The sequence below is a fragment of the Trachinotus anak genome, unplaced genomic scaffold, assembly GCF_046630095.1.
Source record: "Trachinotus anak isolate AG129_WGS33_773 ecotype Australia unplaced genomic scaffold, CSIRO_AGI_Tana_v1 ptg000028l, whole genome shotgun sequence".
Taxonomy (NCBI): domain Eukaryota; kingdom Metazoa; phylum Chordata; class Actinopteri; order Carangiformes; family Carangidae; genus Trachinotus; species Trachinotus anak.
Genome location: NW_027273879.1, coordinates 6,291,542 through 6,315,730, shown reverse-complemented (window position 1 = coordinate 6,315,730; position 24,189 = coordinate 6,291,542). Strand labels below are relative to the sequence as shown.

Below are 24,189 nucleotides of genomic sequence, written 5' to 3'. Positions count from 1 at the left end.
CTCTGCCTCTCCGTCACACCTCTTTACAGGTGGAGAAGGCAGGCGATGTGGTGACTCCGCCTCTTGACCTTACAGTGACGTATCCTCATCGGTCTCCTCGGGAGAACAACTTACTGTACCTGACACACGTCACCACCAGCCCACAGGTATGCAAACACATACACATGTAGAAATGCAAGTGCATTGAAACAGACAGACACACTTCATGTCTGCTTTTCCTTTCTCTGCAGGTGAAATGTGATGCAGCGAGCTGGATTAACCCTGATAAAATTAATCCAAAGACTAAAACCCCCAATCCAAAAACAGAAACGCTCAGTGTCTACCTGTTGGTGAGTAATCTAGGTTTATTTTCCAAAGACTGTTCACCTTTCATAAAAACAGACAAGCGGTGAAACCAGGCTTATTTCACGAATTCAGTCAGATTTATTGGCAAACTGTAAATTGAGGTTTGTACATGGAAACTGATCCCTCCAGACTATCCTGTCTGGTCCTGGTCAGACTAGGTTTTCAGGTTTAGCTTCTCCTCAGGCTTAACCAGTATTATGACCAGTCTGTCAATCAATCAATCCGGCTGATTTTAACCTCGCTGAGGGATCCTCTCAACTGCTGAACTGTGAACATGAGTCTGTGCACATGAGATTTTGACGTGCAGGGAGCTGTGTAATTAAAATCTGAGCTCATAACTTTTTCAGTCTTAAGCATCTCCACATTATTCCAGTCAACAGATGTACTTTTAACTGCACCTTATTCAAATTAAAGGTATTTATGATTTCATAAGAAGTATATAGACGTGTGATCAGTGTCATAATGTGTTTGTTAACAACTATAACTCCTCCTGTGGAGACCCATAAGTGGAGGCTGATCTTGGTTCAGCCACATTGATGATGAAACACCCCTCGGCATGTGCTCCTGTCTCACTGTGTGTTGTTTTATTTGTTCTACAGACCTGTTCTGCAGAGCTTAACTGTGCGTCATTTACCTGCTCCCTCCCTGAGGCTAAGCTCAATCAGGTCAACGTCACATTCAGAGTGTGGAAACCTACGTTCATCAAGGTAGGTTTAAAGGGAATATTTTTCACCTGTCCTCTGTGCTTTGGTTTGTCTGAACGGAGATAAATGATAGACTAACAGAGAGTAGAAAAGAAGGACTGACAGCCGGCTGACTGATGGATGGATAAACAGGCAAGCAAACATTTAAAGGAGATTTATCTTACAGGGGGAGTTTTCCTCTCTGTACATGTTGGTGAATGGTACCCTGGGGATCAAAAGCACAAACCTATTCGAACTGAACACCAGTGACAGAACCAGAATTGTAAGTCATAGTATTGTAAGTTTTTGTATTGTATGGTTTTGGTATTATCACTGAATGCTTGTGTGTGTTTTCGCACGTGTGCATACATTTGTTAAATGTATATGTGTCCTACTCAGGTGAAGATCCAGGTTTCAAAAGAGAGCTTAGGAGGAATCCCTATTTGGGTGATCATAATCAGCATCCTTATAGGACTGCTGATCTTAGCACTTGTCATCTTCATTCTTTGGAAGGTAATATTTCCTGAGTTTTACTGCACAGCATTTAAAATCTTCAAATATCATTTGATTGTCTGTGGAAGTTTGGCACTAGTTAGGTTTCCTTTCACATTTATCACTAATTTTAACTGAATTTCAAGAAAAATGGCAAAAGAAAACGTGAATCAATATGAGTTTCCATCCACTGCTTTTATGCAAATATTAGGAGTGTGTTCATTGAGATAAACAGTAGGTGGCGCTAACTGCAGAAGAAGAACAGACAATTGCTTTAACAGAGGCAGTGAACAGTTTTGTGACTGTGTTTTCTGCTCCTCCAGATGGGCTTCTTCAAGAGACGATCCAATGACTACACAAAGGAGGAAATAATGGACTGAAGTATCCAGACGGCAAGCAGCTCTGTGAGCCACTGCTTCCAGAGCCATCAGGTCACACAAAGTGACACGCAGACTTTTAAACAGACAGTTGGACAGATGGAGGAGACGCAAAGACCCACAAACACCTCAGTGCTACAACACAGTGACCACCTGGAAAACACAAGTACCGTTCACTGTTTCCTTCACCGGTCTGGGTTACATAATGTTTGCAAATACTTCCAAACTCTTGTTCTTTGCTGCTTTAAGCACTTGGCGACAACATTGGAGCAATTCAGATGGTCTCACACAGGGAAAGTGCTCAAACAGACACTTTCTTTTAATTGTGTAACATCTTTGGGACTCAATCCAAGCATATGAGTCTCCATGCAAAACAAATGCTAAGAGGTAGCTGCAAACATTGTTGGTTCTTGGTCAACTTTATAGTAAAGTCAGGTCAGGCATTTCAAGAAGAGCAACCAGAAAAGAGGAGGAAGTCATCACTGACCAGGCACCTTTTGGCAAAGTAGCAAATATCTGGATTACATACAGCAGTTTTGCAAAACCTTCAGATCTACAATAGCTGCACTCCAGCTTTAGAGGAAAAAAAGTACTCAGGTTTTTCAGTGTGAAAAGTCCAATGTCGCCTAAGTCACCTCACTTACTTTCTACATCATTACAGCAGTGATGTCCAAAGGTCTGTTTGCTTCTGAGACAATATGTGAACTTTTTATGTGTTGGAGCAGTCTGTCTGATAGCTTAGACTCTTGTGTTGCTTGATTAGTTTTACAAAACACTGTACCTTTTAGCATTTCATATCATTTTGTTTGACATTTTTGTTGAGTTTTACCAATACAACATGGCACATTCTTCATCCTTAATGGTAAAATGTTGGCGAAAGACACTGACCTGAACACAAGCTTTTTACTAAACAAAGATGCAGCGTGTATGCTTTTAATTTTTATACTTTTGATCTTAGTTAACCAGTTCAACAACCAAAACTCTTGCTCCACCTCTGAAGTTAAATGTTTGTAATTAGTTTCACCTTGGTTATTGAGGGATACAGAAAGCTGCACCTTCAAAATCCAAACCTTTGATTGTATTGTAAATATAAATAAGTGCTCAAACATGTACAGCTTTAAAATGTACAGAATTGTGTTTGCTTTAATTCATGTAAATTAAGAGATGTTATCAACAAGTCTTATCTTTTTATGTGTGCGTGTGTGCGTGTGTGTGTGTGTGTGTGTGTGTGTGTGTGTGTGTGATCAGTGGTCAGAGAACATGATTTTGCTCAGGTGCTACAAGTATCATGAATGACGACATTAACATTTCACATTTAAGAGAATGATCTGGCCTCTCTCACAATTTCAAAGCTGATGCAAATATGTAAATATTGTTATATTTTCAGGAGAAAATGAAAGTATAATTATTCAGTACTGCAACTATAGATGAAGATGAGGGTTTGTATCCACTATTTTGGTTTTAAGCCTGTTGTTAGACTGTGTTTTAAATGCAGAGGCTTTAACATGATTGAGAGGAGATACAACTGTAGCATACTTTGATTTCAACATTTTTAATTTGCAAAATAGATGGTGATGTTCCTCCACTGTGGAAACATACATGTATGTGTCACTATTCACCAGCAGTTTTCTGTTACCATATAGTAAATGGGATTCACTGGTAAATGGTTTGTAATGTAGACAAGCTACAACATGTACACAAAGCAGTAGTATACTGTAGGCTCATTGTCACCCCATATGCGGTACACAGTACCTTACAAAGTTATTCATTCAGGTTTTCTGTGTTTTTGTTTCCAGAGGTTGCACACCTACACAGTATGTTAAAAGAGGTTATATTGTGTGCTGGGGAGAATGAGTTTCTTCCTCTTGACGTTTTTCCTCATTGTCATATAATAAAGCTGCGGAAAGATGGCAAGAAGAAGAGCTTTTGAATATTTAAATACTCCTCAGTGCTCGCTCTCCACTGTTGACATGAAGCACATGTGATAAATTGTATGTACAGAATGTGTAACTGTTAGTCATTTTAAGATTGTACAGCTACATCAGGCTTATGCACGAGGGTGGAGTCATGAGTCTCTCTTTGTCCACTTGCATAGAAAGAGTTAGTTCCTCAGATCTTACCCTCTATTAAGTTCTGAGAAAGAGTTAAGAGGAGAGTAAGGCACGAAGTGAGAGTTGTGAGCTCCATCCCAGCCTTCTACACTGCTGTGAAGTCTTCATTGTAATGCACTGGTTTGTCAGACTGTATGCGTCCTCATCAGCACAGAAATGAAATGAATCTTATGTACAAAAATAAAGACTTTTTACGAAGAAGGTCTCGATCATCAATTATTTTGCTCCCATTTTTTCTGTGAGTCAAGTAATTAACAGAAAATCTCAGACAAGGTGTTATTATTCCATCCCAGGAGTACTGTTAAGGCCACAACCAACAATCGCTGTCATTGTTAGTACATCTGGCAATTATTTTCTTTAATAATCAATTGATTGTTCAGTGTATAATATGTCAGAAAATAGTGAAAGTTTACCATCATTATTAAAAGAAGTACCAAAGTGAATATATTCTGATTTCTTGATCAATTATCCAACTTGCTGTCAGTCGACAAATGAAGGACACCTCCAAAACAATAAAAAGAAAATTTGAAAATTATAACCTTCATGGAGGAAGGATTTATTGCAGGACTGTTGTATTAGACTGTAACTGTTTTAGAGAGTTGTAGATTCAAAATGATGGTCATTTGCATAAGAATGGAGAGGTGTTTCTATTATTTTGTCCACCATTTTGTTATCAGTGAGGCTAGGCTAAATAATAGAAACACCTCTCTGTACAGCCTATTGCTCAACAACACCACACACTACGTTTTCCAAAATTATCACACAGTGCAATCAACACCTCTGTGAAGTAATTTCAGCAATAACATTATAACCTTCATGAAGGTAGGATTTATTGCAGGATTTATTGCAGGGCTGTTGCATTTTTCAAATTATAATTTGCTCAGGGCCAGATTCCTGCGAGGCAAAAATAAGGGCAAGAAACTCCCAATTGTCCAACTGTGTGGTGTGATGTAGCGGAGCGCCGTCTGGTGTTCACCCGCAAGCATGCAGCGATAAGTAACACTCTGGGAGGGGAAGCAGAACAAACTGTAAGCTGCTGGAGGATCCATCTTGCTCGAAAAAGAAACGAGGGTGAAGCATTTTCCAGTTTAGCATCTCATAAACTGTATCGGTCCCCCCGTTGAGCGCGCTGGGGAGCCCAAGGAAGGGCTGTGTCGCTGCTTGTAGGATGTCCCGACATGAGGGTAAGTTGATAAACGGGTCCACGGCGCCGGGGGTTGGAGCTACATTACCTGAGCAGCTAGCTCCTCTGCTAGCTTTGCTAAGTGCTTATTCTAGTAAGGGGGTGGGGGTGTGTGTGTGTGGGGGGGGTGTTGTTTCGCTTTTCGAGGCTTGTTTTCAAATTTGTCCCAACATACATATATTTGCTGTCAATATCTTTGGTGTACATAATGTATAATGTCCCCTAATTCGGCGCAAACGGTTACAATGATACGGCAACATAGCAGAGCTTAGCAGTTAGCCGTTGCTAGGAGCTGCGTTGCCTTATGCTAGCTGGGCTAGCGAGCAGGCTAATGTATGCTAACATAAGGAATCGGTAATGTTGCTTATACTGGCGCTCATAACCCCACACTATGATATACCCTAATGTAGCTACCATCATCTTTTGCTTACATTTGCGCCAATATAAGAGCCCATTGCTCTAATGTGAAGTGTCCCGTTTGGTCACATAACCTGCTGTTGTTACCGAATGCACTGTCATCAAGAAGAAGACAGAAAGTCTGAGGCCTCTTTCCATAAACCAAGCACTAAGTTAGCTAGGTGGCAGGCTACCAGCCAGATAGGGTTAAGTTACGGTATGTTTAACTGCAAACCAGATGGCAGTGTAAATTTGGCTGTTTTCGGGAACCACGTTACGTTTAGCTGTAGCAGGAGGCTATCCTGTTTTATCCCCTGTTAAGTTGCTGTGCTGTTCTGTAATGCAAACATGGCCACAATACGGTTAGTTAGTCTTAGTGAGACCAAGGGGAATGCTTAGTAACTTGTTTGTTTATAGTGGGACATTTAAGCAACTTGTTAGCTTGTTTAGTTGATTATCTCAAGACGCCAGGCTAGTTTGTCCTTGTTTCCTTGTGTAATAGATTTTATGTCCACCTGACGAAGACAGACTCTTTTTATATCACACAGGTGATAGATACTGAGACCTCTGTAAAACCTGCAGTAGTGCGACCGAGCCTTTAATCAACATGTAGCGCTGATAGCTGCATATTGCCAAATAATGTGTTTTTTCAAGTCTAGGTTTGCTTAATAAATGTTACCTCTGTGGAGTTTTTTGTTAATATTTTAAAGCTATTTGTAGCAAGAGGTCAAATTAGTCAGAGGAAATTCCCTTAATACTTGCCTAGGTACTATACAGGGATTGCCAAATAAGGCGTTTTCCCTTCAAAAGAAATGTCAGTGAGGCAGGAGTTATGATATTGTATAATATAATAATACTATAATTTAATGATAACTATTATGTCTCATAGATAATGAATGTGTCTGCAGAGTACTAAGCCAGTGTTTGAAAACTTTGTCACTGAAATCATGTAGTTAAGAGTGAACAAGTAGAGCGATGCAATAATATTTAATATGGTGACAGGTAAATAGTGATACACTACTTCGAGAATATAGGAGTCGATGACTTTTCTGGAGCTCTAGTTGGCTCCATGTTATCTTCTCACCTGATTAGTTGGGTCATGTAGCTCTAGATGAATACAAATAGTGGTATGGTACCTGAAATTCTGTGACTGTGCTATAAATGAGTAACAAAAGCTGAAAAGCTTTTAGATGCTTCATACGTTTGTGACAGGCCTCAGAGTTGCTTGTGAAGTTCTCTGGAATGCCAGAGTTCTTCATTGCTGGCGCTTGTGGGTTGGTGCCACTCCAAAACACATGCTCATGTAAGTGAGACTGGCCCACAGATAGATTGCTTTCTCACAGCCAGTCTCACAGACGCAGTTAAAAGGAATTTGTAACTTTATTGTCAGGTCTCTGTGTCTGACTATGCATTCTTTTCTTATTTACAGGTGTGAGCTGTGATGCATGTTTAAAAGGGAACTTCAGAGGAAGACGGTTCAAGTGTTTAATTTGCTACGACTACGACCTGTGCGCATCGTGCTACGAGAGCGGAGCCACAACAACGAGACACACCACAGAGCACCCCATGCAGTGTATATTAACCAGGGTAGACTATGGTAAGGACTTAGCTGAAAGGCCAGACAGTAACTTGTGTGGCTTACTGATCATACACAAATTAATCATGCCTGTGTCGTGGCTTGCTTTGTGATTACAAATCATTCAAAAATGATTGCAGTTATGATTAATGTAATTCATTTAGCCTAATTTTGTACTGTGATACCTGTGATTAGTGTTGATCAGTAAACTAATGCTTTACAAACAATAACAATTACTGTTTTTACTGCCTTCTCGTAGACCTGTATTATGGAGGAGACACTTTTTCAGTAGAGCAACCCCAGTCATTCACATGTCCTTACTGTGGCAAGATGGGCTTCACAGAGACGTCCTTACAGGAGCATGTCACCTCAGAGCATGCAGAGACTTCCACAGAGGTGGTGAGTATATGCCCATATTAAGAAATCAGGGTATGCATTTACAGATTTAAATTTTATGTATCAGTTATCAATACTGTCCCAGTAATGTGCACAGCCCTTTCAAATGTAATTTCTGTTACCTGAAGCAGCTCCAGCAGCCTAGTTTACTTCTGCCATCCACTGGCATTCTGTATATTGAAGTCATTAAATGGAGAGATGTTTGTTTTTTAACCTTTTGATCTGTAGTGATGCAGACAGGCAGTGTGCTTTGCTGTTTAGCACTGCACTTCTAAAATGACTTATCAAAGTGTTCACGCAGAGGGCATTTATACATTAATTGCTGTGAGATAATATGAGCTCTGTCCACTGCTGAGTACAATGAGTAAAGCAAGGCGAAGGGTGAGGCTGCTGCTGACAGTGATGACACCTGCTTGGCAGGCTTGCAGGTAGTCTCTTGGACAACTACTGCTGGAAAAAGAGACCCTTGTAGCCCATAGGTAGAGCCAACTAGAAGTATTTGGGCTTCAGTTGCCCACTAATGCCACATGAAACTACTTCACTACACTGCAGAGACTTCTGTTGCAATTGTTTTTGTTTTTATAGGATTCTGTTGCTGATGCCACAGCAGAAAAGACCAAAACTAACACTGTCCCAGTCCATCTCTCAATACTTTACAACTTCCTAACCCTGTCATTCATGCTAAGGATGTAAATCTTTAAAAAACTGCTCACACACATACATAGTTTCACTTTAAAAGTCATTAAGCCATTTCCTAAAACAGCTGGGTTCTGTAGGTTTATATCAAACCCTGCTCATATATAAGTAAATTATGTATTTACTGGGGACTATTTTTAGCTGTGGATTAATACACATTTGGTGCACTAATAACTATTTACAGTAGCAGGATGGTGTATGTCAAAATAAACTACAGTGCCCATGTATTACTGGAAGATGTCATCCAGTGCAACAGTGTGGCTTATTAATGTTTTTTTAATAGTTTTGCACAACAATAAGATGAATAAACTGTCAGACTTTGTTCACAGGATCAATTGTTGGCTTTTGTCTTTTTGTTGGCTGTAAGGCAGCTGAAGTGTTTCTATAACCTGTTGCTGTGCTTGTAAAAGGCAGTTAAGTTAGAGATTGTTATTTGCAGGGATGTTGCATTGTGAATTTGATGCATTATAGATCCGTTGTGTATGTGCTGTGATATAGGCTTAGTGACCAAGAGAATGAAGTATGTAGTGATGGCCTTAATGTACTCATTTGTGTTGAAATTTTCTATTTTTGACCATCAAACTGGAATGAAGTTTGATGGCACTGCAGATGTGTGACACATATTGGAGTAGGTTTGAGTTCACTGCATAGTAGTACTGCACTTAACTTCTTTTTTCTTTTCAGTGTGCTTTATTTAGGGGTGAAGCTAACTATTGTTTTCATTACTGATGAATCTGCTGATTATTTTCTTAAATAGACACTTTGTAAGCAGGATGTCAGAAAATGGTGAAAAATCCACATTATTTTCTCACAGTGTGTGGTGATATACTCAGACTGCCTGTTTTATTTGACAGACCAGACAACAGACCAGAAGTCAAGGTTTACTGTCATAAATGACAGAGAAAAGCAGTGGCTTTCTAGCTGGAACAAGGCAATAGTTTTGTTTGAAAAATGACATTTAACCAATTTTCAAAATGGTTGCTGATTAATTTCCTGTCACTCGACTAATTGATGAAAGTATCGATCTTTGCAGCCCTGGTTTGTTTTTGTCTGGTTTTACCTTTGGTGGGATTTCATTTGTGTGATGTCAAACTACTGAGATTATCATCACAGTCAAATAATACTACAATGATAGTATTGTACTGTTGACGATTGTTGTGGGTAATGTAGGACCCAGGTTTTGACAAGTAAGAAGAATGTGTGGAATAAAAAAAAAAAATATCTGCTGCATCAATTTTGATACATTTAAAAAAAAAAAAAAGTCCACAGTGAGTCCCTAAACTTCCCTTAAGACTGGATAAGATGCAACATAAGAACAATGTAACAGGGTAAGACTTGACTCAAAAAAAAAAAACCAAAACAATATTGCTTAGTACATCAGTATTGTTTCATTGTGGAGCGATGGAAACAACAAAAGTTTGTTCAGGCAAAGAGCATCCATCTCAAATACGCACCTCTTTCTTTCATTTCAGATTTGTCCAATATGTGCTGCCTTGCCAGGAGGGGACCCCAACCACGTCACAGATGACTTCACAGCTCACCTCACACTCGAACACAGAGCACCAAGAGATTTAATATCCTTTCTGTGTCTACATAAAGATGTGTAACTTAAATGTCCAAAACTATCACCATATATAGTGTCACATTACTGTGTTTTCCCTTAACGGTCCGTGTTTACGATGAGTCCAGCAGTGTTCGACATGTACGCAGGATGTTCCACCCTGGACGAGGACTGGGCGGTCCCAGAGCACGACGCACAAATATGCACTTTACTAGCGGCTCCACAGGAGGACTTTCATCCTCCTCATCACAGAGCTCTACCTACACCCCCAGTAACAGAGAAGCAATGGACCCAATTGCAGGTGAGAATGAGTGGTTTACTAATATACTCTTCATATAATTATACTTTCCACATAGGTGGTTCAAAATGATCTATCAGAACCACGAAGGAAGAGTTAGATCCTTCACTGGTATGTTCTGCTGGTAAAAAATGACCATGGTGACCAAATGTATACACTTCTACCTTGAATTTGTATCCAGAATTTGTGAAAATGTTTCTTTGCGTAGGTGATTTGTATATGTGTTGCTAACATGCCAGTATTTTTTTCAGGCTTTTGAGGGACACAGAAAGATCGTTAAATAGCAGTATTTTGTTGAGTCATGTTGGCCATGTGGAACTAACATATCTAAAGAAACCCCTTTATTCCTCTTTTCATCACCGTCCTTCATATCTTCTTACAGGTATCTATAGTGTTGTCTTTTGAAATCATGACTTATTTAGAAACAGCTAACAGTGAAGCCTGTTTTTGTTGTGTCTCCTGCAGAGTTGTTGTCTCAGCTGTCAGGTGTGCGGCGTGCGGCAGGGGGGCAGATAAACTCGTCAGGGCCTTCAGCCTCCCAGCTTCAGCAGCTCCAGATGCAACTGCAGTTGGAGCGGCAGCAGGCTCAGGCAGCACGACAGCAAGTGGAGACGGGCCGCCACGCAACACGACGCAGCAACAACCCGGGCAACACTGGCACCACCATCCCACCACCCAGCACAGCAACTGCCAACACTGCCACAGTGGGTGAAAGCAATCCCTCATCCTCTTCCCACAGCTCCCAGTTCCTATTAGCACGGTGAGTGTGGCCAGTCATTGGTTTCAAAGTACAGTACATTGTTTATGAGCTAATATGCTGTCAAAGAAAATTCAGTATGAGTAAATGTTATTTTGATGGTTAATTCTGGCTGCACCTTGGCATCCAAGTCTATAGTGACAAATGTTCAGTGTTTTTTTTTTTTTTTTTTTTTTTTTTTTTTTCCCTGACACTTGTTACTTGGTTAGTAACTCATGAAAAAAAACTAATCATTAATAATATATCTTACAATTATGTTTAAATGATTAAGTTGAGGATTCGTCTGGTGATATTCAATATTTGTGTTAATGTCAACAAATCCCACTAAAAGACCAGAATCAACAATGCATTTGTCCAGCTTTCACTTTGTCTTTTCCCCAGCCTGTCTGTTGGTTCCTACTTAAAAACAGGTCACAGACATATGGTTACATGTTTTAATGAATTTTTTACTTACATTTTTTTATGGCTAAATCATTTCCTAAAACATCTGACCACTGTAATATGCAGCAAATGTTGCTCAAACAGAAAGTAGAGCATTTATTGGGGGCTGTTTTCAGCTGCTGATTTATTATACTAGCAAGTATTTACGGCAGCAGGGCAGTATTTGCTGGATTGATCCAAAATGACCTACAGTGCCTGTGTAACAAAGGAATGAAGGAACATTCAAGGCTTTTTGGACGACAGTTGGTAGTATGGGCCAACAGGATAAGTTAATTGTTGGTTTTGGTCTTTTTATGAGATTTTACTGACAGTAAGAAAAACACCAGACTTATTCTTTTAAACATGCAAAATACAGAAGAATGAAAGTTTTCTGTGGGAAAGCACTTAGAGTCTCTAAAGTCACAGAAGGCCAAGAAGCTAAAGTCAGTATGAGTGCTTGGAAGACATTTGTAGTTCTTAGAACCACTGACTTTTGTAATTAAATCTGAATCTGAACACAGTTATCAGTGAATCATGCAGATTTAAGTGACAACATTTTTTACATTTATCTGCATCAAAGTAATCGGAGGTTCCTAGCTACTCTGAAATCCGCAAGTCAAGTTCAGTCTCCATAGAAACACAACTTAATTCAGGGACCCACTTTTTAAAACATTACTTCATAGCTTCTTATGTTCTCTTTGTACTTAGTATAAAAACATTTTAACTCCAAGTGCATCGCCAATATGTATTAAAATGAATATTAACCTTTTCCTCAGGTTGAATGAACCTAAGATGTCCGAAGCAGAGCGACAGTTTCTAGAAGGAGAGCGTGCAGACCGCAGCCTGTTCGTCCAGGAGCTGCTTTTGTCCACGCTGATGCACGAAGAGAGCTCCTCTTCTGACGAGGAAGAGCGCCGAGACTTCGCTGACTTCGGAGCCATGGGCTGTGTGGATATCATGCCTTTAGATGTGGCGTTGGAGAACCTCCAGCTTAGAGAGAGCAACTCCACGGGGAAGGAGCCTCCGCCGCCTCCTCTTTGATGTCCGAGCATCAAGCAGACTGTGTCCTCTCTGCTGCAACTGTCAGTGATGGGCAGCAAACAGCAGCAGTCCTCCCTGGCCTCACCCTCCTTTCTCCCTCTATTTTCTGAGTTTGTTTTTGGTGATTGTAATTTCAGGCCTGTCACCATTTTTGTTACATTGTAAAACAAAAATAAATGAGAGCAAGTGGGATAAATGTACGAGTGCGCAATAGCAACTGAGTGAGCGAGCGAGAGAAGAGAAATATATAAATATATATAAAATATATATGAAGTTGATAATCAATCCACATAACTTTTCTTTTCTTTATCAGGTAAATGTTACAGGCAGCTGTGGCAGACCTTTGCTTCCTGTGACATGCAAACGGCTCTTCGTATAAATACTCCACATTCAAAAGTCAAGAGAGCATAGGCTCCTCTGATGAAGCTGCTGTGTGTGTTTATGACTATTAATAAATAAAAAGTGCTTGGATGGGTTACCATAACTACTGCATGCAGTTATTTGCAGCGTGCATGACTTTTAATGACCTTGTCATTAAAACTTTTTTTTTTTTTTTTAAATATCCCAAAGCTTTCAACTGTTTTTAAATGGTTATTTCAAACATGGTTAAGTATTGAAAATCGAGTAGTTTACACAACTGACATGCAAAAATTTGACTCTAACAATATATGTTGTTGGGTTTTCTTTGAGTGAGTATATATAATGAAGAGAAAACAATTCTACAGTAGCTTCTGAAGAAATGCTGCAATGTGTGTGTCTCTCAGCTCCAGATTGCCTTTTCTCTGTGACGACTGTCTGAATATGTCGAAGGCTGCAGAGCGACGACTACATGCATCAGATGAAAACAGACCTTGCCTCTGAAATTTTCCTAGATGTTAATATTTAGTGAGAAGCTGTTTAGGCACAGTATACTTTATAATTTATAGATAAGTACAGATGCCCAACTCTATCCATTTTTCCTTCACACGGTTTTCTGACATTCACTCTGCTTATGCACAGTGTCAGACCACATGCTCTCAATGGTTTGTATGAATTTCTTTGTTGGGTAATAGGAGCTTGAGACTTTCCACACTGCAGTTTTTTTTAAAGAGAAATCATTCATATTTTCTTCTGCTAGGGTTAGCACTTTCTATTTATTCATGTTTGTTTTCTGACTCTTGAGCCTTGATATGAATCATGCCACCTTCATGCCTATACTTTTACCCTCTATGTAAAATACAATGAGATGTATATTGAATTTGTGCGTTAACTTTCATAATGGTTCTAAGACATGGGCAGACTTTTTTTTTAAATGTAAATTTAGAATACAATAAATATAAACTGTGCACAGCTTTTGATGAAACCAAGACACCGTCACACCTTTTGCACTTTGTGATATTGTTGTGATTTCACAAATGTTTGTGTTTAACTGGCATGATTTCATCAGAATCTGCTTGAAGAGTAAGGATGAGGACCTTTAAATCTCGAGCACACCATTTGAATTCCCATATTTAGAATTTTAAACAGTATATAAACATTGAATAAATAGTTTATAACACAATATAATGTGGTTGTAAGCAGACATAAATGTACAGTAATGTCTTTTTCAATAACTATAACCCCTCTTGTGGACACACACCAGTGGTATAATGCTATAAAAATGACTTAATCTGCAAAGTTAAATATAATGACAAATACTGTACATTAATGAACATTTACAAATGTAATTACATCTGCATATTAAGTGTGTTATAAACTATTAGATGTTTATATAGTGCTCATAAATGTCAAATAGGGAATGATGTTAGAGCAAAATGAAAACACATATAATGACATACAACATATATAAATATAGTAATCAAAGCACACACCAAGTTAATCCACATGCCCCAGTTGGCAAGTAAAATCAAAATGTATTGATCAGTTGGGTAGTAACTAGTAACCACCTTACATAACTGAATCATGTTCATGGGAGAGAAACAAAGGGACGTTCTTATGTTTATTCTTCCTGCAGCAGACACACTGAGGCCTCCCTCATAGGGCAGCCAGGCCCCTTAATAAGACATGAGTTGAGAAATCCGTTGATCCTTGGTGGATGGACCCAGCAACTGTCCCACCGGTCTGTCCTCACCTATGGACAGCCTGCACAGTGGAGCCCCTTACAGCTAACATTGCAATACACTGAGGTAGGTTATACAATATACAGTAGCTTATACCATGTAGCTTCTGTGTATGTGAACGTATTCTTGAGTGTGTCAGCTGTGAAAAGAAAATACCATAAAAATGTATATACACATAAAACTTAACACAATATACTGTGCCAGGAACAGTTAAATAGCTGTCGCCTCTGGTTTGTCCTTGTGTGTGTGTTTGTGTGTGAGGTTCTTTAGGGCAGCTGTCCTTGTCACTCCTCAGTAGTTATTGTTAGAAACAAATGGTGCCCATGGGATACCTTCCATGACACATGTTGTGCTGCTGGTTCTTTTTAAAGTAACCCACCACCAAAAGCAACAGTGAAGCACAGATTAAATGTCAATCACACTTCAGGAGATAATCTGTTAATGTGTACTGTCCAAGAGCCTTGAGAGGTCAATCATCTTGATTTGCTGCCAAAGCAGACGGGTAAGTAGCTGCAGATTATATTTTAGGATGAAGTAAAGTTACATTTAAAATCAATTTACATTGTGCAAAATATACCTTAAGTATCAGAGTAGTAGTATAGTATAGTAGTAAAGTATCTGCAGAAAAATGGCCCCTTTGACAGACGTATCATTGTGTATGACATCATCACGTCATTACTGATGCAGCCATACTTAGCAGGTCAAGGCAGTTTTAACAACTTTATAGGTTTGTTATTTTAGCCCAGTGGTTCCTAACTTAGGGCTTGGGCCCCTCCAAAGGGTCACTTTAAAAATCTGAGGGGATGTGAGAAAGAAGAAAAAATAAAGTCCAGCTACAAAAATGTGTACTTATTTTTCTGCTCCAGTCCAGTCTCCAGTCCTTTTTTGAAACACTAGATAATTTTACCTGTTCAAAAGAAAACATCAGCTTGAGAGTGACAATGTTAAAAGAGTAAATGTGTCTTTCAACAACTCAGACATCTGAAACATGACAAAAAGTAGAAATAGTTTTTCCACTTGAAGTTTACTCACAAGGAGGTTTGACAATGCAGTTTATTTTATAATCTTAATGTCTTTTAAATGTAAAATCTGACTCTGTGAAGTAACTAGTAACTAAGAGTGGATGATACCAGGTATTACCATGGCAGTGTCACAGATATCAATACTGATACCAATACTTTTTTATCAATAAAGGTGAGTTGTATAATAATGTAGTGGAGAGTCACTGGATGGATCATGACTCATATGATACAAAACATTACTCATTTCTTTTCACAGATTTCTGCTAATCACTTTATGACATGAATGTTAAAACAGAGCAGTTGTTACGGTTGCTGCTGTACTGTGCCCCTCCACCTCTACCCTTCTTTTTGTTGCAGTTCCAAGGTTTCTGTGGCTTTTTTGTAATACTCTTGAAAAGATGCTTTTAATTACTCAAAACAACACGTGATAATGGTTGTGTGGATACTTTAGGGATTGACCTGCTGACCTCTACTTGTACCCGAAGCTGTCAGACAAATGTACCAGAGTAAAACGTACAATATTTCCTTCTGAAATAGAGTAAAAAGTAGGACAAAATAAAAAAAGTTTAACTAACTTAACAAATTTCCCAAAATATCATACTGTTCTTTAAAGTCATGCACGCCCACAGTCGCTTCATATTGTACCTCCAAACTCGGTGAAAGGAGACATACAGGACTCTGAGGGCCCAGAGCGTATTGTAAGACATACCACCTTTATTAAATGCACAGTATCACAAGGAACATTTCCATTAATTGTGGATAAGCTACTCACATGATGCACAAAGCATTGAATTGATTGATAGAACTGGCTGATTAAAGCAGGATTAAATCTGCCAGAAGAGCACGCACATACACACACACACACGCGCACACGCTCACAAACACACACTCTTGCATACGGATGCATGTGCAAATGCACACACAAAACCTCAGAGACGTCACTCACACACATAAACACATACACACTCTCTTTGTATTCACATAGTAAGTAAAATTTGTTATCTGCACAGGAATGAAAACTGTAATCTTTTTTTCTTTTACCATATATTTACAAAAAAAATCATTAATCCTCCCCCGCCCCCCCAGGATAGATTACATTCAAAAAAGGTCCCGACCCTTCTAGATTACATTCAAAATAATATACTATTCATGATGCAAAGTCACAGTTATTCATCTGAAAGAGGATCAAAATAGGCTACAGTCAGTCAGAGGTTGAGTGGTGGGGTTGGCCAGGAGGTGACCTTTGACCTCCTCGCCATCGGCCACACGTCTGCTTGGGCGCCTGTCAGCCAGGAGAGATCCTGATGTTGAATCAGATCCAGAGTCTATGGTCCTCCTACAGACAGACAGCATCTCAAACAGCCTCTGTGTAAGCTCCCCATCACAGTGGAGAGGAAAGAGGAGATCATTTTTCTTTTTCTTCTTTTTTTTTTTTTTTTTCTTCTTCACATTGTTCACATTGTTCAAAGAAAGTCCTCTGCAGATCAAAAGTTGCCAAAAAAGGATTGTATTCTCACTGGTATTATGAACGAGCACAAAGAAATTATACAATGTAGCACAAATAAAATCGTATTTACATATAGTATGTATTGCCAGTGGCCCATAACACGTTGTCTTCAATAGATGTCACACAGTTTTGACATGATACCTGCTTAAAACAGATTATACTATTAAACATAGCCTACTATTCATATAGACAAATATCAGAACTGTACAGAATGGACAGCAATTTATGTACAGCAGACACGTGACTATTATACAGAACTGACAAATGCCGTAATAAAAACATAGAGGGACATGAAAATCTGTCGTTTTCATCGAGGACAATATGTCAGAGTTACTTGCTTCAGTCATGGCCAGCACAGCAAGGGTGAAATGTCTTTTTTTCTTTTGTTAATAAGAGCAGCTGAGGTCGAGGTGGGGAGTGGTCAGCGCTGCTCAGGTTGTGCATTTAGGGGTTAAGTAACGCTACAAAGTGCACTTAACATAACGTATTGTCTCAGCAAAGAGCCGTGCTGCTTCGTGCCTCCGTATGGAAACACATGACGGTTGTTATGAAAGAGTGAATGCTGCTGTTTTTGCAAAGATGAATGCAGGAGTTAGACACTCGAACCACCACACTTGCTTTCGTATTTTTTTTATAATCTCAGGAAAACAGAAATACCGAAGATAATTTGAAAAATGATGCATCTTCAAACTAGTTTCAAGCGTTAAGGTCCTCGGCCTACACCGCTGCATGGGGCGAGGAGCTGTATCAGTCACCACCCGGCTGACTGGGGCCGCTCAGAGAGATGAAAGCACCCCTGGGACACTTTAAGGGCAATCAGACTCTTAATTAATCCTTTCACTGCAGTCTCTTAGCCTACTATGTGGAATTAAAGATTAGATCTTCAAAGTACTGTCTTGTAATGGAAAAGAAATAACAAATAAACAGGTAGCGACATCAATTCATACAAAACCAAAGTGCTGAAAACTAAGAAATCCTCAGTACATTTAACCCACATCAGTGCACAGAAAACTGCATCAGAATGTCCCGTCAATCCCTCTTAGAAAATAGACCAAAAAAAAAAAAAAAAAAAAATGAAGAGGACACTCCATGAGCTCTTCTTCTCTCGCCACATTGTAAACACAATCTCATCAGCAACACCCACAACATTTGAAAACCCGCTTTGAAGATGCATACGAAACCACATCACTTACAGAAATGGGCCACCGAACAACAAAGATTTGCTGAATGCCATTGCTGGTGAATGAAAAAGAAAACAAAAACAAACCTGTGCTCCTCTTTTTTCTTTTTTTCCCCAGATAGGCGCAGCTCAACACCGCCGCCGAGTCCTCACCCCCTGTGCTTTACATCTAATGAAAAGGCTGCGAACTGAGCGGAGCACTCCAACACCACTTTGTAAATATAGATGACCTTGTGTAATCAGTGTAAAATATGAATAGATATTTACAGAAAATATGAAAAATGATTACGGCCCAAGAAAGTGTGAGTGTAAAATGCTGTATGCCCTTGTGTTTTACCTCAACTCTGGTAGTTTTACATTGGGAAGTCCTTCAGTGGACTTGGATACTTAATATATAACAGGCATCTATGAGAATCTGTATGGGTTTCACACAAACTTATGTGTATAATAATATACACATATGTTTAAAATTCAAACAAGAATGACTCAAAAACCACAGCTATAAATCAACAGCTCGATATGAGTCGACATTTATAAATTCTACAAATATGAAAATAGGCTGGGACATATTAAAGAAAAAGCTTCAGCTATAACTTCATGAATAATTTCATCTTCTGGCAGAATATGTTGCTCTGTGTGACATTGTTGAAAGAAGAGAAAGCTCTATCTACAATAAAGTTGTGTCCAAACACTGTCCATTATGGAGAGACTCGTTCGTTCGCAGCACACGTGGATGTAGACAGAATAACCCAGTAATCAGTGGGTCTGATTACTGGGTTTTGTTTCTTCTGATGCCTTTTACATTTCTGTCTAGAGTGTTGATGATTTGGATAAAGTGACATAATCCTGTATGCATTTTGGTTTCCACTTGAGAAACACGCCTCAGTTAACATCTGCGAATGGATAAGAACAGAAAAAGCAAAAAAGAAAACCACTTGAAATTTAAGGCTTTTTCTTGATGTAATGAGGACGGTAGCATTTACAGTAACATTTACAGCCAGGTACTGTACACAGACACACACACACACACACACACACACACACACATACATACACACACAGAGTCACACAACCTTTGCTTCCTCCTCTCCTCTCTGTCACATCATGTCAGACGGACAAACACACAAACACTTATGAATCCCTAACTCTCTCACACGCACGCACGCAAAGTACATACACAAGCACTGGTGCATCAGCCCAGTATGTCCAGGTACACAGGTGAGGCCTTGGCGAGGCTCTGGAGCATGCTGTGGATCTCCTTGATGTTCAGCCTCATGTAGGGCTCCCTCTGCCAGCAGCCCAGCATCAGATCATACACCTCTTTAGGGCAGGTGCGGGGTCGCTGCAGCACTCGGCCCTGGGTGATGCACTCAATCACCTGCAGGACACAGGGCGACAATACACTGTCGGAATATTCAAATGAATGTGCCGAACAAATATTACTTATGAAACGTGACATCTGATTAACACTTTTATCAGAAAGCTTGTTTTAGCGTCTATCATTTGGGATGAGATGGGACCCTTCTCAAAGTTTGCTGCGCTTTTATTCACTTTTATTCACTTTTATTCTGAAGGAAATAAAAGGTCAGAAGGTTAAAGCACCGTCCATGAATCAAATTATCTCTGTTTCACATCCAGCCAGGGATCTCTGTTGCTCTTCCCCCTCCATCTTCCCCTCCTGTCACTTCCTCTTCCATCTCTTCACTAACAGAAATATTAAAGCCATTTAGTATTGCTCTTTTAAAAAAGTTTAGGGACTTGGTGAGAATCAAAGCACCAGAGGTCAAAATGTCCTGACTTTTAGTCCCTAATACTGGTCAGGCTCCAAAAACACTGGATCCTACATTTCCCATAATGCAACTGGACAGCATCTTTCATCAGACCCACCTGGCCTGGAATGATACGGATAACCCCTGATGGAGGAGGGATTATTTTCCACAGCAACAGAATATAAATACAGCTGTTTTCATAAGCTGAGTGGGACCAAACATGACAAGTAAGTTTCTAATGGAAATAAAATAGTTACTTTTAAAAGGCCTCTCACAGAAGTTTAAAGTGTGCCGAATTTGCTGTTAGCACATACTGTTAATGTCCCCATGGACGTACAGACCACTATCACTGGATTACTTTGATACTGAAACGTTAAAATGTGATGATTCCCAGAGAAGTTCTGGTGTTACAAGGTGCAACTTTACATCCTGGTGGATTTATGGATGTAACAGACATCTGAGACGATGGTATGATCATCAGGTAAATCACACTTCATCCGCCGACATTCACCTCTCTCACCTCACACATTATCATTTCCTCCACAACCCCAACTCTCCCATGCCCCTGGAGAGGTGTGCCTCACAGATTAGTCAGAGTGTTGGACTTCATCTATTCAATCTCTATCATCTATTGGGTCAGTGTTTTCGTCTGTCATGCACTCCCAATAGTGAAAGAATTTTCCAAGTTCCCAGCTTGAAGCTTTTTCTATAGTAAGAAGATCAGGAGCAATGTCCCTGTTTTCTAGTGTGGGTCATGCAACGCAGAGTAGGACACAGTAGACATCTCATGGAGTGTAGACCTCATGCGACTCTGACCTCGTTGTTGGAGAGCTGGTACCAGGGCTGCTTGCCGTAGGTGAAGATCTCCCACAGCACCACTCCGAGGCTCCACACATCACTCTCTGTGGTGAATCGCCGGTACATGATGCTCTCTGGGGGCATCCAGCGGATCGGCAGCATCGTATGACCGCCCACCTGCAGAGAGAGGGAGAGAGAGAGCAGTCCCCTTCAGAAACCAACACCACAAGACCTGCTGAAGAGTGAGAATGAAGCTTCGACTGACTCTACTTTATTGGGTCATTTTTAGACACACTATAGGTGGGTGTTATTTTTTCTGCCCTCATTGATATGACGAGGCTGGACAAATATTAGAAACACCTGTTAGTATAATGCAGCACGATTCAATAGAAACATGAACTGTAGCCTCCAAAATGATCAAACTACATCAATCAACAATCAACAAAAACTGAACATTATCACCTTCATGAAGGTCACATTATTACCTCACCTACTGTAATTCACGTGCACCATCACTGAATTATCAAATGTACAATATCTGAGCCAGTTTCATGGTTTACACCAAATATGGAGTCAGGCCATTTGATCGTGTATGATAAGGTTACACAATCTCTCCGAATCAGTGGTGTTTCCTCAACTGATCTTTGTTGGAAACCTTCATCAAACTGCTGTACAGGGAAGGAAAAGAGGCTCAAACAAACACACTGAGTGTTTAGCAGCCGAACAGCGTAACTGTAGTCTGATCTGTAATTGTTACCTTTCCTAAAGAACAACACTTTATCACGGATCTGATCATGTGAATGAAGAGCGTCATATTGTGAGCTTCATGCCTTTGCTTTCGACTTGATTAAAAATGTGATATCAGGAGTTGGTGACCTCTTGTTGTTGTTGATCTCATCTGATGCATCTAACTGTATCTCAGAGGTGTGTTTTTTCTGACTTAGATTTCTGACTCCACTTTGGGCTGCAGAGGGCACTGTGGGATTCAAACTGGAATCTGAGACACAAAGGATGAGGGAATAAAATACATCCATCTGTTCCTCAACATTACAACATGTATTTTTTGATTATTGCCCTGTATTGTATCAACAGGTGCTAAAAAAGCAGAATCTCACAACCGTCAGTGGATCATACCATGTACCGACTCCTCAGTGTGTTAATATGATTCAGTTCATGTAGAGTGAAGGGAGGCATTAACTCCTTGCCCAGGAAAAGAGAAAAACTGCCCATGCATTTTTGCACTGTTACCCTTATTACCATGGAAACAGTAATTTTATGCAGATTATAGAATTTGCATTTAAATGGCATTAAAAATAGATAAAATACCTCTGGTTAAAATTGTCATTTCTGCAGCTACACAGTTATTTCAGACCAAAACTGGAATAAAATTCTAATTACATATTTGAGACTGTGTGTATGTGGGTACATTTCCATATTTCTGTGTGTATATCTGAAATGTTGCGAGCGTGCGTGCATGTGTGAGTAGGAGACTGGGGGCAGGGCGAGGACAGAAAAGGGTGAATTATCAAAAATACTCACTCTGTAGTAGTCTGTGCTGTAAACGTCTCTGGACATGCCAAAGTCTCCTATCTTGACCAGCAGGTTTTCTCCTACCAGGCAGTTCCTGGTTGCCAAGTCTCTGTGGACAAAGTGCTGGGAGGCCAGGTAGACCATGCCAGCAGCAATCTGTTGGGCAATGTGCAGCATCTGGGACTGGGTTAGCTCCACCAGGATGCTGTGTTGACCGTCTGCCATTAGCACTGCATCAGGACCGTGGGACCTGCACCCAGAAGCACTTAATCAGGGCTTCAATCATCATACCACTGGATACTGAATATCCTTGGGTTTTAGACTGTTGGTCAAATAAAACAAGTAATTTAAAGAGTTCTGGGAAATTATAACACACATTTTCACTATTTTCTCACATTTAATAGAAAAAAAAAAAGTTAGAAAATGACAGTTGACAGTTTACCTGAACCATATTAGTTCTTAACTAATTTTGTTAACTATGATATTCACATTTGAGAAGCTGGAACCACTGAAGTTTTGGTAATTTGCTGTAAGGATTGTTGCAGATGAATTTTCTGTCAATCGGCTGCTTGTTTCAGTTGTAGCCCTAAAAAGAATATTATACATAAGATAACCAGATGGGAATGTCCTGTGAATCTATTCGGCATTGCAGGTCTACTCGGTTATTTGCACTGCTGCTGCTTCAGTGGCTTATATTAAATGGATGGCAACATCAGTAGTGAAATCAGTTTTATTTTAGCTTAGCTTAGCATAAAGACTGAAAATAAGGGGAAACAGCTAGCCTGGCTCTGTCCAGCGGTAACAAAATATCTCTTTCTGTTTCTTGACTGTTTCAGCTAAGACGTAATCCAGCACATAATCCATATAAACCCACGCCTTGTTGTTTTTGTACTGACTAAACAAGCAAGATTTAAAGTATTAATGAATGAGCTTTAGAGGTGTCATGGCCATGCTAGCTGTGTCCTCCGTTTCCAGTCTTTATGTTAAGCTAAGCTAATCAGCTGCTGGCTGTAGCTTGATATTGAACATACACATATGAAGGGGGTATTGATCATCTCATCTCACTCTTGAAAGCAAATAAGTCAGACTGTTCCTTTAAGACAAGCCAGTATCTCCAGAAGCCTCCTACCTGAGAAACTTGTTTAGGTCACCATGTTTCATATATTCAAACACCATGATGAGTGGGTCGCTCTCTACACACACTCCATAGAAGGTGACGATGTGTTCATGTTGCAGGTTGGTGAGGAGCTCGGCCTCTCTGTAGAAGTCTGCTCGGCCGCTCTCGCTGGCCTCTTTCAGAGTCTGACGAAAGGCAAAGACACAAAGACATGGGGCCCACAGTGAGAGGCGTTTTCTACAAGAATGAGCATGTAGTTAGTAGAATTCACTAACTGAATGACAAGTGCATAGATTTTTTTGTTTGGTTTTTTTTTTTGAGTGAGCAGCTTCCTGATCTGTACCTTGACTGCCACATGGATCTTCTCCTGGTCTGGTGTCAGGTTGTAGCACTCGGCAAGAAAGACCTTCCCGAAGGCTCCCTCTCCCAGCTCCCGCTTCAGTACGATGTTGTGTCTCTTGATGTGTTGGACAACTTCAATGCAGAATAACACAAATCACTCTCAAGCACATGCCTGCATCTTGATTTAATTTAAATTTAATGGGTAAGATACTATTTTAGATTCCCCTCTTTAGCATATAAAGGCAGTTTTAACTGTAACTCCTCATGTGGACGCCCATAAGTGGAGGCTGGAGTATAAACAGATAATGAGTTATAATATGGAAAAAATAGTAATTATCTCCTCATAGAAGAAGTTATTATTGCTAACGTAATGTACACTAATAAGCTCTTAAAATATCCTTGAACTTGCATGCAACTGTATTACAGTGTGAAGTAAACTATTTATTAAATGTTTGTATACAGCTTATAAATGCTACATAGGGAGAGTGTTATC

At 39.8% G+C, this 24,189-nt stretch overlaps 3 protein-coding genes across 9 annotated transcripts in view; 2 read left to right on the top strand and 1 right to left on the bottom strand.

Annotated features, from left to right (window-relative positions):
- Positions 1 to 3,171, top strand: part of itga1 (integrin, alpha 1) — a 60,468-nt gene extending 57,297 nt beyond the window's left edge. For both annotated transcript variants that reach the window (XM_071465603.1, XM_071465602.1), the window contains 6 exons: positions 30 to 146; positions 231 to 329; positions 945 to 1,052; positions 1,216 to 1,311; positions 1,428 to 1,541; positions 1,844 to 3,171. In XM_071465603.1, coding sequence (XP_071321704.1) covers positions 30 to 146; positions 231 to 329; positions 945 to 1,052; positions 1,216 to 1,311; positions 1,428 to 1,541; positions 1,844 to 1,900 — 591 coding nt within the window. In that variant the 3' untranslated portion in view covers positions 1,901 to 3,171. The remainder of the gene's footprint in view (positions 1 to 29; positions 147 to 230; positions 330 to 944; positions 1,053 to 1,215; positions 1,312 to 1,427; positions 1,542 to 1,843) is intronic.
- Positions 3,172 to 5,002: 1,831 nt separating this feature from the next.
- kcmf1 (potassium channel modulatory factor 1) lies at positions 5,003 to 13,680 on the top strand. The gene is made up of 7 exons (XM_071465604.1): positions 5,003 to 5,192; positions 7,017 to 7,184; positions 7,423 to 7,562; positions 9,728 to 9,829; positions 9,934 to 10,117; positions 10,580 to 10,874; positions 12,068 to 13,680. The coding sequence occupies exons 1-7, from the start codon at positions 5,177 to 5,179 to the stop codon at positions 12,330 to 12,332; spliced, it is 1,170 nt and encodes a 389-aa protein (XP_071321705.1). The 5' UTR covers positions 5,003 to 5,176; the 3' UTR covers positions 12,333 to 13,680.
- Positions 13,681 to 16,147: 2,467 nt separating this feature from the next.
- ntrk2b (neurotrophic tyrosine kinase, receptor, type 2b) overlaps positions 16,148 to 24,189 on the bottom strand; it is a 20,413-nt gene continuing 12,371 nt past the window's right edge. For 5 of the 6 annotated variants that reach the window (XM_071466405.1, XM_071466401.1, XM_071466403.1 and 2 more), the window contains 5 exons: positions 23,698 to 23,828; positions 23,367 to 23,539; positions 22,247 to 22,487; positions 20,726 to 20,884; positions 16,148 to 19,518 (listed from right to left, as the gene is read on the bottom strand). In XM_071466405.1, the coding sequence (XP_071322506.1) occupies positions 19,333 to 19,518; positions 20,726 to 20,884; positions 22,247 to 22,487; positions 23,367 to 23,539; positions 23,698 to 23,828 (890 nt within the window). In that variant the 3' untranslated portion in view covers positions 16,148 to 19,332. The remainder of the gene's footprint in view (positions 19,519 to 20,725; positions 20,885 to 22,246; positions 22,488 to 23,366; positions 23,540 to 23,697; positions 23,829 to 24,189) is intronic. The other variant, XM_071466404.1, reaches the window with a different exon arrangement.